This window comes from Octopus sinensis, linkage group LG28 (genome assembly GCF_006345805.1).
Source record: "Octopus sinensis linkage group LG28, ASM634580v1, whole genome shotgun sequence".
Classification (NCBI taxonomy): Eukaryota; Metazoa; Mollusca; class Cephalopoda; order Octopoda; family Octopodidae; genus Octopus; species Octopus sinensis.
The window spans coordinates 9,566,135-9,580,550 of NC_043024.1; the positions used below are offsets into that span (position 1 = coordinate 9,566,135).

At 36.7% G+C, this 14,416-nt stretch overlaps 1 protein-coding gene and 1 long non-coding RNA gene across 2 annotated transcripts in view; both read left to right on the forward strand.

Moving 5' to 3' along the window:
• Nucleotides 1-7,342, forward strand: part of LOC115225811 (synaptosomal-associated protein 47-like) — an 11,785-nt gene extending 4,443 nt beyond the window's left edge. The window contains exons 2-3 of the mRNA XM_029796781.2: nucleotides 3,448-4,439; nucleotides 6,718-7,342. Of these exons, the coding sequence (XP_029652641.1) occupies nucleotides 3,662-4,439; nucleotides 6,718-6,992 (1,053 nt within the window). The 5' untranslated portion in view covers nucleotides 3,448-3,661 and the 3' untranslated portion in view covers nucleotides 6,993-7,342. The remainder of the gene's footprint in view (nucleotides 1-3,447; nucleotides 4,440-6,717) is intronic.
• A 5,612-nt stretch (nucleotides 7,343-12,954) lies between these two features.
• Nucleotides 12,955-14,228, forward strand: LOC118768315. Its single transcript, XR_005004128.1, has 2 exons — nucleotides 12,955-13,710; nucleotides 13,806-14,228. It is a non-coding gene; the product is annotated as an uncharacterized LOC118768315 (long non-coding RNA).
• Nucleotides 14,229-14,416: the final 188 nt, after the last annotated feature.

Sequence of the window (14,416 nt, forward strand, 5' to 3'; positions counted from 1 at the left end):
GTAGGTGACCAAGTTAGTAGTGGAGGTGGATGCCCTGAGAGTCTAGCTGTGAAAATAAGATTAGGCTGGGCAAAGTTCAGAGAGCTCCTACCTCTGCTGGCCTCTCTCTCAGAGTGAAAGGCAGATTGTATGATGCCTGTGACAGTTGAGGACATGCGTAGGCTTGAAAGAAACGAAACCAGTATGCTTCACTGGATGTGAAATGTCAGTGTGCATGTTTGAAAGAGTGTAAGCATCTTCAGAGAAACATTAAGCATAAAAGGCATCAGATGGTGTGCAAGAGAGATGAGTGTGGTGGTATGGTCATGTGATGTGTATGAATGAGGACAGCTGTGTAAAGAAATGCTGATCTTTAACTGTGGAGGGAACCTGTGGTAGAGGTAGACCCAGGAAGACATGGGATGAAGTGGTGAAGCATGATCTTCGAACTTTGGTCCTCACAGATACAATGACTAGTGACCGAGACCTTTGGCGATATGCTGTGCTTGAAAAGACCCATCAAGCCAAGTGAAATCATAGTCGTGGCTGATGCCAGTGTCACCTAACTGGCACCTGTGCCTGAAGCAGGTAAAGACCATCTTTCGAGGCATTGGGCCTCACAGAGACAAAGCAGCTGACTTTCTTTCAAGTGTCAGGCCTCACGGAAACAAAGTGGCTGAATTCCTTTTGAGTGTTGGGCCTCAGGGAGGCAGTGACCGAGACCTTTGGCATTATGTTGTGTTTGAGAAGATGACCCATCAAGCAAAGCAAAATCACAGTTGTGGCAGGGAATTATGTCATGCAAATGGCTCCCATGGTGGTGACACGACACATCACACTCTCAGAGTGGTTGGTCTTAGGAAGGGCATGACCTTGCAGGTGGGGACCAGTTAGAATTTTCTTCTAGTCAAATAGCCCATCCTGCTTAAAAGGCCGCTGAATAAAGGTTGTTTAAAGATGATGAACAAAACACCAATGTTTCTAGAGATGAATTATTCAAATCACAAAGAATTCCTCTTAACACATGGCTATGATGCTCCCCCACAGGCAGCAAGCTGGCAGGATTGTTAGCCTGTGGAAAAAGGCAGTGAGCTGGCAGAAACGATAGCACGCCGGGTGAAATGCTTAGCGGTATTTCATCTACCGCTACGTTCTGAGTTCAAATTCCGCCGAGGTTGACTTTGCCTTTCATCCTTTCGAGGTCGATAAATTAAGTACCAGTTATGCACTGAGGTCAATGTAATCAACTTAATCCCTTTGTCTGTCCTTGTTTGTTCCCTCTATGTTTAGCCCCTTGTGGGTAATAAAGAAATTGGATTGTTAGCATGCTGCACAAAATGCTTAGCAGTATTTCGTTCATCACTATGTTCTGAGTTCAATTTCCGTCAAGAGCAACTCTGCCTTTCATCCTTTCAGGGTTTATAAATTAATGTAATCGACTTAGCTCCTCCCCCAAATGTCTGCCCTTGTGGAAAAATTTGAAACCATTGTTATTATTGAGTGAAAGAGCAGCGCATGCTGTCAAAGTGACACTTTGATAGCAAACATACGCAGCCCAGTATACCCATCATGACTAACCGTCTGATAAGGGTACACCAGGTACATGCATCACAACCATATGTATGTAACCTGGTGATTTCATATCAAGATAAACAGTGCATGACCTTGCAGGTGGGACCCAGTTAAAATATTCTTCAAAGTCGAGTAGCCCATCCCGCTCATAAAGTCCCTGAATAAGGTTTGTTTAAGGATGTTGAATGGAATACCCATGTTTCCAGAGGTGAATTATTCAAACCCCAAAGAATTTCCTCTCAGCACATGGCTATGATGCTCCCCCACTACTTCTGCTTGTGATCAAAGATGCACATATCGTCAGCCACTAAAGGACATGCTCAACTGTTTAAGGTCAAGCAACTGACAAGCAAATCTGTGGTATTGAGCAGAATATTTGCTGTAGCCCATCTTTTATACCAAGACAAAACAATGTACATGATAACACTTCCAATCAGTCGAGATCAGAAGCCACGAGAACCACTGCCTAGTGTTGTTATTAGAATTTGTATTAATATCATCATCATAAAACATCATAATTAATTAAAGAAGGTTTTATTAAAGGCTTTCCACCCATGCCTATCTCACCTTATTTAAGGTCGTCTAGGATTACATTATCCGTCATCCTTTTATTTTGTGATGGTAAGTTGTAATTTGAGGAAGATTTGGTGAATCCCCACCTTACTCTCTTAAAATGAGAAGGACCATTCATCATGGATGTACAAAAGATAGCTGGAATGTTTTTTTGCTTTGAGCCTGTCCCATCAGAGCTGCTGATCTGACCCTTAACAGCAATAACAACAACAAACTAAAGAGGGACCTTCCGAGGATGTGCCTTCACCATCTCTCTCTCTCTCCCTCCATCTCTCTCTCTCACCATCTCTCTCTCTCACCATCTCTCTCTCTCTCTCTCTCCATCTCTCTCTCTCCATCTTTCTCTCTCCATCTCCTCTCTCTCTCTCCATCTCTCTCTTCCTCTCTCCTCTCTCTCTCTCTCCATCTCCATCTCTCCATCTCTCTCTTCTCTCTCTCTCTCTCTCTCTCTCCTCTCTCTCTCTCTCTCTCTCTCTCTCTCTCTCTCTCAACAATGTATTCCCTTCTTCAGCAAGCTACTTCCTTTTGTCCCTTTATCATACTTCCATATAAAACCCCTCTATTTTACACCCAACTCAATTGAGGAATCTTGTCTTGCAGGTACTTGTTACCCTCGGTAGTACCGGTGCCATGAAAAAACAAAACTACTCAGCAGATTCTGCAAAATGGTCAGCATTAGGGGGGGGGGAGGCGTCCAACCATAGAGATTATCCCTGTCAAAGCATTGGAGCTTGGTGTCATCCCCTGGCTTATCAGTTCCTCTCAAACCATCCAACTCATGGGACAGCATGGAAAGAATTGGGGTGGGGTTGGTTAAATAATGTTAACCTTGCGCAGGAGTGGCTGTGTGGTAACTAGCTTGCTTACCAACCACATGGTTCCAGGTTCAGTCCCACTGCGTGGCACCTTGGGCAAGTGTCTTCTACTATAGCCTCGGGCCGACAAAAGCCTTGTGAGTGGATTTGGTAGACGGAAACTGAAAGAAGCCCGTCGAATATATGTATATATATATGTGTGTGTGTGTGTGTGTGTTTGTGTGTCTGTGTTTGTCCCCCTAGCATTGTTTGACAACCGATGCTGGTGTGTTTATGTCCCTGTTACTTAGCAGTTCGGCAAAAGACACCGATAGAATAAGTACTGGTCTTACAAAAGAATAAGTCCCGGGGTCGATTTGCTCAACTAAAGGCGGTGCTCCAGCATGACCGCAGTCAAATGACTGAAACAAGTAAAAGAGTAAAGAGTTGCAATGTTGTTGTTATATATTTTTTTTTTTTTTTTAAATTTAATTTAATTTAATTTTTTTTTTTTTTTTTTTTATTGCAGGTATTTTGACCGCTACCGAGATGTCTGCAACAGGGTTTTATATCCGAGAATGGTACGCCTCGTATTACTGCAACAAGACATCCCAATGGCTCTACGGCAAACTTGTTGCTGACCCAACCCAGATTGTCTTTAAAGAAAATGACACAAAGAAGAAGAAGCTTATACACCCCTGACGTTAGTTATTCCTTTTGGCAAAGTGGAAACCATAAAGAAAATGAGATCGACCGTTATCTTCAGTTCTTTGGTGATTACATTAAACAACAGCCAAGACATACATTGGTTTTCGTCGTTTACAGACCGCAGTGCCGTTTGTTTAACCTTGAACCATTTCTTAAGATTTGGGCTGTTTAGCAAAGACGCCAAGGACCAGCCAGCGCTCAAAGAGAGCACAGAACTCGGCACGGAACTCTTGAAAGTTACTCACGATTCTGAAAGGACTTTGGCACAGGCGGCCGAGAAACTGGAATCGCAAGGCGAACAAATTGATAATTGCATCGCAGTCATGTACGACATCGAAGAAGACCTTGATGTGTCAGAGAATTTAATTAAAGGGTTACAGTCTTGGTTCGGTCAGCTGACCACAACGCAGAAAACCAACGACGTGGTCGACCCAGTGGTCATCACCAACAAAGACATTCCAGATGTCCATGAATATGAAGTGCTTTATTACAAGATGGACGAAGACAGGTGCCCCTTACACTCTCTGTGTGATGGAATTCTTAGAATCAGTCGCGAGGCTTTCACCCTCACCACACCACTGCAAGCTGTTGTTGAAAATTATTCTTGGTCAGAAATTTCCCGAGTTTATGCTGTCACTCCCTGGGAACTTCATATTAGCCATTTCTGTCTTGGAAAACCTGATGTGAATTACACCATTATTTCTGCTCACATTCATAAATTTGTCAAAAGACTGGCTACCCGCCTTAAGGACAGATTTGAGTTCATGGAGTCAAGCCAAACAGAGAGTTTATGCTCTGATCTTCCAATTAAAAGTAAGCTTTGTTTTTTATATATTCTTCTATTTATTCCTGCCTGTCACTTCTGGTCATATTGGAGCACACCACCATCTTTGTTTTTGGTTTTCTTTTATTGTTATTCTTTTCACTTTCTGAGTTTGAATTCCTCTCCTGCCAAAATTTCAGGCCTTGTGCCTAATTAATCGGGTTGTACACGATGGAATCATACCCATGATTGGTATAACGGCACCATAGTCAATTACTACAAAGGTAAAGGTGATGCCTTAGATAGAAATAATTACAAAGGTACCAAATTATTGGATCAGGTGATGAAAGTTACTGAGAGGGTCATAGCCCAACTAATTAGGGACTGGGTTAGTCTACATGAGATGCACTTTGGTTCTGTGCTAGGGAGAAGCACCACTGGTGCTATATTTCCAGTAAGGCAGCTGCAGGCGAAGTACCTAGCCAAAGACAAATCTCTGTACTTGACTTATGTTGACATGGAGAAACCCTTTGACAGGGTCCTTCAATCTCTTATCTTGTGGTCAGTGTGAAAACTAGGGATAGATGAGTGGTTGGTGAGAATTGTACAAGCCATGTACAGGGACGCTGTCAGTAAGGTGAGGGTTGGCAACGAGTATAGAGATGAATTCAGGGTATAAGTAGGGGCTCACCAATGATCAGTCCTCGGCCTTCTCTTGTTCATCATAGTTCTCTGGGCAATAAAAGAGGAATTTAAGATGGACTGTCCCTGGGGGCTCCTTGATGCTGATGACCTTGTTCTTGCAGCTGAATCATTACCAGAATTACAGAAGAAATTTCAGTTGTGGAAGCATGGTCTAGAATCAAAAGGCCTTAGAGTTAATCTAGCAAAAACCAAAGTCTTAGTAAGTAGGAAAGCAGACAAATCACAAATCCCTTCAGGTAGATGGCTCTGCTCAATCTGTAGGAAAGGCATAGGCAGAAATTCCATAAGATGTACCCAGTGCAAGCTATGGACGCATAAGAGATGCAGCAATATCAGAGGAAGGTTAACTGGGAAAATAGGCTTTCTATGTGGAAAATGCATAGGTACAATAAACTCTAAAAATGTACAGAAAATAGACTCCATCAACTGCCAGGGGAGTAAGCTAAAGGTAGTATATAGCTTCCGTTATCTAAGTGACCAAGTCAGTAACAGAGGTGGATGCTCCGAGAGTGTAGATGTAAGAATAAGCATACGTCAGGCAAAGTTCAGAATCTATCTGTATTATATTGAGAGATAAAAAGGATTCAGAGAAGGAAAAATAATAAAACAGAGAGAGAAAGAAAAGAATTATATATATATGTATGTATACGGGTGTGTAAATTATTTGAGAACATATTTATGTTTATAAAAAAAAAAACAGCTATATAATAACAGATAATACCTTTATTTATCCCTCAATTTGGATTTGCCAGCCTCTCCTGGCACGTAAAAAGCACCTACTACACTCACGGAGTGGTTGGCATTAGGAAGGGCATCCAGCCGTAGAAACACTGCCAGATCAGACTGGGCCTGGTGCAGCCTCCTGGCTTCCCAGATCCCAGTCGAACTGTCCATCCATGCTAGCATGGAGAACGGACGTTAAACGATGATGATGATGATTATGAAAACATCCTATGAGGATAAAAATGAACCTTCTTTTCTATAATGTTATTCAATGAAGCCACCTTCAGCTTCAACAACTGCTTCTATATGAGATCTAAATCATTTACATGCTCGAATCAAGTGGTCCTGGTTCATTTTGGACATTACTCTGACTATGGCAGCTTTCAAAGAATCTTTGGTGTTATGGGCGTGTTCATTGACCTCTCAACAATGCTCCACATGGATTGAGGTTTGAGAAATTAGGAGGCCAAATGTTAGGGGCTGTGGTGATCATGAAACTTTTCAGCCATCCATTCCTGTGTTACTAGAGCCATGTGTGATAGTGCAGAGTCTTACTGAAACACATATGGCCTTCCATTGCATACACTGTCTATCCAGAGTTTAACAATTATTTCCAGGACCTCAATGTAGGCCTACATTGAGGTCCTTAGAGTTAACTCTAAGGCCTTGGTAAGTATTGGAAAATATTACCTTATTTGGATATAGGTGAGGGTTAGCAACAGGAAGAGTATCCTGCTGTAGAAAATAGACCTCAACAAAATTCTGTCTGACCCATGCAAGCATGGAAAAGTGAATGTGAAAATGATGATGATGATGATGATGATGATTGAACGCTATTTTTCTTCTTATGGTGTTGTTTTTTTTTTTGTCTTTGTTATATTTGTCTTTCTTTTTACTTAGGTTCCATTTCAACGCAGAACACCTCCATCCAGGAACGGTCGCCTACAGAGTACAAGGACCCGATGCAGGAACAGAAGAACGCTTCCCGGCAGCTGGTGTCCGACTCGGAGGCGGAAGAAGTGAGCAGCATCCTGACCAAAATCAAGTCGATGGCGCTGAACATCAACCACGAGGAGACTAAACAGAATGAGAAACTCGACGAACTCACAGACAGCGTGAAGACGGCAACGACCAGGGTGAAGGATCAAACCAAGCAGATTAAGAAGATGATTTAAGATTTCGGGCAATCCCCTCCTATTCGCTCTCTCCTCTCATATGCACATATATACATACATATATAAATATATATGTATATATATATATATATATCCACATCTATATCTATATATACTAGTATGACTGGGTGAACATTCAACAATTCAACATATAAAGAGAACTCAATACCGATCATAGTATTAGATATGGTCTTTATACAGCACATAAGACATACAATATGATACTCAAGTTTCATGACTAGGCCAGGGTTTCAATTCTGGTGGACGATAATGCTACATGTCATACATCCATGGGGTAAAAAATCAAAAAGAAAATGCATACTCCTACTGCATGTAAATCATATTGGTTTTGTCCAATGTTTGGATAGCATGTGGCATTGTCCTTCACCAGAGTTTAAACTACGGCTTGACTATGAAACTTAAGTAGCGAATTTTGTGTCATAAGTACTGTATAAGGATCATAAATATATATATCTATATACAAACACATATATATATTTATATTTATATATATTTATATATATATATATTTATATATATGTGTGTGTGTGTATATCTATATATATACACACACATATATACAGACATACTGATGTACATACATACATATATACTTATATATATATGTGTGTGTATGTATATGTATGTATATATAAATTTCTCTATCTATCTGTTTTCTCTCCTAATTTATTTTTTTGTATTTTGTTTTTTTTTTTTTTTTTTTCTGTTTCCAATGGTTTCCTGGTGGAGAAAGGGTCAGTACCTATGACCTTTTGCCTAACCTCTTAGACCGGGGGTGTGTGTGGGGAGGGGATGTAAGGGGGGGAGGGACGGGCAGAAGAAAGTGGATGACGAAGCCATGCCGCTCCTCGGATTTTCCTCGGATTTTTTTCCCTCAGACGGGGGGAGACAAACCCCCGAAAAACCAAGAGCAGAGCAGACACTGGTAAAAAAAAAAAAAAAAAAAAACAACCCCGGAGCGAGGGTTCCAGCTTATATATCAGCGGTGGTGGTCCTGGTGGTGATGTTGAAACCCTCACCACCGCCACCCACCCTCTCACTATTGCTTTGATATTCACCTCTGAAGAGAACCTTGCAAAACAGACTGATCGCCAAGACATTTTGCTCAATATGGGATTGCCTATTGCCTTTTCTATCCGTATACGTTGCTATCTCTGTACCGTCACATGTATAACCTGTACATGTTGCTATTTAAACACTATCGTCTGTCTGTAAGTCGTACATGTTGCTATCTACACATTGTTGTTTGTGCATAATCAGTATTTTGTTGCTATCTACACACTCCGATGTGTTTATAATTTACGTTTATTTCTATCTACACACTGCTGTCGTTTGTGTGGAGGTTATATATATATATATACACTGCTATCTCACACGCTGTCATTTGTGTCAGGTTATATATATATATATATATATATATATATATATATAACCAACTGCTATCTACACACAGCTGTCATTTGTGTGCAGTTATATATATATAGATATATATATAGATATATATCTATATATATATTTTTACACTGCTATCTACACACTGCTGTCATTTGTGTGGATGTTATATTATTATAATATATATATATACACTGCTATCTACACACAGCTGTCATTTGTGTGCAGGTTATATATATATTATATATATATTATATTTACCTGCTATCTACACACTGCTGTCATTTGTGTGGATGTTATATCTATATTATATATATAGTATATATATATATATATATATATATTATATATTATATATAGACACTGCTATCTCCACACAGCTGTCATTTGTGTGGAGTTATATATATATATATATGAACTGCTATCTACACACAGCTGTCTGCGTAAAATCCATGTTTGTTGCTATTTATCTACTGTCATTTGTGTATAAGATTTTTCTTTTTTTTTATTGTTGCTAACTGTGTAAACCATTGCTATCTACAACAATGTGTAAAGGTTTATATTTATTTAAGTTTGTGTGTTTGTTTTTGATTTTATTTATTTTGTCAGTTTTTTTTTTTCATATTTATTTTACGAAAACTATCGTTAACGCTAAAAACTACAAAAAATTTATATGTGTGATGAAAAAGGAATCTATATACATACAGACATATACTCACATAAATGCTCACACACACACACATACACATACATGAATATATAAATGATAAACATACTCAGCCAAGTGCAAAACTCAGAGTACACTGTCATTTCTTAATATGATAAACATATCTATCTACTCTACTCTACTTTACTCTGTGTGTTGAGTCTATATCGGTTAACGTTTGTGTTGTTTGACATATATATATATAGATATATATATATATAATTATATATATATATATATATATAGTGTATATATGTATGTGTGTATATATGTATATGCGTATATATATGTATATATATAGTGTATATATGTATGTGTGTATATATATGAATATGCATATATATATATATGTATATATATAGTGTATATATGTATGTGTGTATATATATATATGTGTATATATTTATAATCCATGCTAGCATGGAAAGCGGATGCTAAATGATGATGATGATGATATATGTCTGTATGTGTGTATATACATACATATATATATATATGTATGTGTGTATATACACACACACACATATACACATATATTCTTCATACTTGTCACATTATTACATCCTGACTCTTATAGTTTATAAGTGTTTACAAAGCAAAGTACCCTAGTATAAACCTTGTCCTAACTAATCCCTAATCAACCCCCTACCAGAAAACAATAAAGGTTAAAATAAGCACCAGTTTAAGCATAAGTAGAACAAATCAAATAGGAGAGCAATAATGAGTAAAATCACTCAAGAAAGAACAAAATATATATTTAGCATAAACATGGTGCTTCCCTCGTCAGCTGCCAGTCATATATCTATGTGGTTTTGACACCTTAAAACAGTTTCACTACTTCTATTGGTGTCAAGAATACAAGTCACAAATGTATGAATTTAAGGTGCTGACATATAATTAAAATATATGTATAAATAATTAGTAGTAAATGGAAAATTAAAATATGAATATGCCTTGATTAAGAAAACAGGTGATGTATATGTATATTTTACACTTACATAAGAATATATGAAATATTTACCATGAGAGAGTGTGTGTATGTTTCTACATATGGCAAGAATGAAGGAAGTTTTGAAGGATGGCTGCCCATCTTACTCTACAGTGAAAATTTGGGTATCAAGGTTTTGGATTGGTCATTTCAAGGTCACAGATGAACCCCTAGTTTGGACAGTCAATTGCCATGACCATGGAGGACAGAGTCAATGCTGTGCACACCATGATTCTCAAGGACTGTCAGATTTCAGCTTAAGTCATAGCTGAGACTCTGGGTGCTACCCCCTAAAGAGTTGGCCTCATCATCCATAACATTCTGAGCATAAGAAAGCTGTCCTCAAAATGGGTGCCAAAATGCCTGGATGCAGATCAGAAGTGCATCAGGGTGACAGCATCATGGCAATTTTGGACTGCTTTGCTGTAGGAAAAGCTGATTTTATGGCTCGTTTAGTTACCATGAATGAAACTTAGCTTCATCTTCATGATCCCTAGACCAAGCAGCAATCAGTGGAGTGGGGCCACAGTGGTTCACCACATACCACATCCCAAGAAGCTTCAGACCCACAAGTCAGCTGGAAAGATTCTAGCTTCAGTGTTCTGGGAGAAAGACAGAGTACTCCTCACAAAATACCTGCCAAAGGGTCACACCATCAACGCAGAATATGACATGTCTCTCTATTGGACGAACTGCGTGAATATATATATATATATATATATATATATATACATACATATATACATATATATATATATATATATATATATATACTACATACATACATACATACATACATACATATAGTTATGAGGATTATAACATTCAAACATTGACAGAAAGGATTCAATACTTAAGTGTAGAGTATATAAAATTTACATTTTGCCTAAAGGTTGACAGTGACTTCAAAGTAACACCTGAAAATAGCTTTGTTGATCTGTTCTAAAGAGTAGGATTACTCGTGGTTTTTTTCTTCTTTTTTTTTTTACATTTCAAATCCTAAACTGTGAGACACACTTGGAGAGTATTACATTCATTGAGTGTAATATGTATGTATATATATATATGTGTATGTGTGTGTATAGGTATGTATATCAATACATATATGTCTGTACTGTCTATTGTTTAATAGTAAAACTACTGATACTAAATGTGTGTGTGTCTATGTATGTATATATATGTATGTATGTGTGTGTATATGTAAATATAAGTATGTATATATGTAAACATATATGTATGTATGTATATATGTATGTGTATGTATGTATCTATATATATATAAGTATATATATATGTGTATGTATATGTATATTTATGTACATATATATATGTATATGTATGTAAATATGTGTGTATAAATATATATATATATGTCTATATATATATTTTAATGCATATGTATACACACGTATATATATAGATATACATACATGTGTATGTATATTAATATATACATGCAAATGTACTTATATTTATATATGTCTATTTTTATGTGCCTGTTTCTATCTCTCTAACTATCTATCTATCTATATATATATATATACACACACAATATACATCATATATATATACATATATACACTCACACACACGCAATATATATATACACACACACACACAATATATATATCATATATATACATACATACACTCACACACACACACAATATATATATATTATATATACACACACACACACACATATATACGTTATTTTTCTAAACCCTTTTCCTATTGTCAGTGCCAATACATGTTCGAGATGTTGTTTTTGTTTCCAAAATATGAAAAAAGAAAGAAAAAAAGGAAAGAAAGAAAAAAACAAAGAATGTACAAAAAAATCTTCAAAAATAATGCAAAAAAAATATGATATTACCAATGCAAATATATTAAATGCTGTATTAATTTAACAGATATTGTATACACTCTACTATTTATATTTCTCTCTCTCTCTATATATATATATACCCAATAAGGCTGTGCTGTATATAGTTCTGTTTGAGCCATTCCCTCTTTGATGTTGTTAACCGTTTTCCCCCTTGACCCCTCCTGCTATTTTCACTATAAATTCCTCAATTCCTCCTCTTGACCCCTGGCTAATTGCTAGATGCTTTATCAGATGATGTGTCTGCATGTATGTGTGTGCATATATGTATATATATATGTATATATATATGTATGTATGTGTGTGAGTATGTATAGAAGAAAGGAAGAGGTGTTATTCTTGGGTGAGAGTAGACTGTCGAAATATAATTATTGAAATGAGAACTTAATTTTTTGGTGACGCTAAGTTTCACATCACCGATCTTCCAACAAAGTTTGGGGGAACGATACAGAAAACTGTTCTTAAAATAATTAGATGAACGACATTTCTGTTTGGTTTTCCCAAGTATTGTTTGTTGATCAGAGATATGAACCTTAGGTGTCATGAAATTTGGAGTCAGAGTTTTAGTAGCTATATATATATATATATTTATATATATATATATATATATATAATATATATATATATATTTATATATATATATATATATAGTTATACATATATATATATATATATATATATAGTTGTACATATATTATAGATAGATAGATATACATATATATACTATATATAATTGCATATATATATTTATATATCTATACCTATGTCTATCTATCTATCTATCTATATATATATATATATAGATTGCATATATATAAATATATATTTTCATACATGTATACATATATATATATATATAATATATATATATATATATATATATATTATATATATATATGTACATACATACACACACACAATATATATATATACATATATATTTGTATATGTGTGTGTATATGCAGAGAGAACAGTTTTTCTTTTAAATACGTTATATTAAAGATATGCCTAAACATTAATTACTAACAAAGAAATATTGAAAAGATCTTTACCAATGACGATTATCTATATTGTATCTACAATATAATATACATACATACCTATATATACGTGTGCATACATAGATGTATATATATGATTAATATACACACACACACACGCTATACACTATTATGTTTTGTATTTCTCTTCTTGCATTCATTCTAAACATCGAACTTTCTTTTTGGTCAATTATATACACCCGTTCTATTTTTAATTATTTCTTCATAATGTTCGTAGATTCGTTAATCCAAAAGTGGGAGAATTATATCACTTCAGACAACATAAGTTGGGGTCGGTCAGTCAGTCAGTCAGTCGGTCAGAATTCCTCTGGTCCTAGAAAGAAGGGCCACGCTTATCACCTCTTTATTTATGCACGGGGGTGTCTAAGACTTGAGGTCGGGACCCCAGCAGACATAATCGAAGGGTCGTTGCTGTAAGAGGAAACACATGAAGACGTTGAGATTAGGGGTTTGCTTCAGATGCTTGCTATAAAGTGAACCCTACTAAAGGGACCCTAGCAGATATAATCGAAGGGTCGTTGCTGTAAGGGGAAACACATGAAGACGTTGAGATTAGGGGTTTGCTTCAGATGCTTGCTATAAAGTGAACCCTACTAAAGGGACCCTAGCAGATATAATCGAAGGGTCGTTGCTGTAAGGGGAAACACATGAAGACGTTGAGATTAGGGGTTTGCTTCAGATGCTTGCTATAAAGTGAACCCTACTAAAGGGACCCTAGCAGATATAATCGAAGGGTCGTTGCTGTAAGGGGAAACGCATGAAGACATTGAGATTAGGGGTTTGCTTCAGATGCTTGCTATAAAGTGAACCCTACTAAAGGGACGCAGGGGACTTGTTATGGATATGTTAAACTGGGTGGTCATTTTTATGTCTTCCATCCTTGTTCTAGCATTCTTCCCCAGCTGAGCCAATTTTTAAACCCCTGAAATGAAATATTTATTGTAACCCCAAAAATAAAATATCTATTGTAATCCCTAAAACAAAATATTTATCATTAAGGGCACAAGTGCCTCTTGTTGCTGTGTGTGTGTGTATGGCTGGAGTTGAACCCCTCTTTTAGAGAAGTGCTCATCTCATGTAGTCCCTTTATTATACCCTCCCTTCCACCACCACATCCTAAAGTGGACCCTGATCTAAAGGAATGACTAAAGCGTGATTGTTTGGCAATAAAGGATAAAATCCCTAACAAAAATTGAACCTTTTTTTAGAAGGGCTTAACATCTTTATTACAGGCAATAACATCAGCCCTACTGCTGTTGGTTTATATTATACACAGAACACACCTTTCCCCCTGATTGTTTTATATTTTGGCAGTAAAATTAACCCCTATTTTTACCCTATGACCCCTTCCCTGTCATGTCTACACTAACAGAA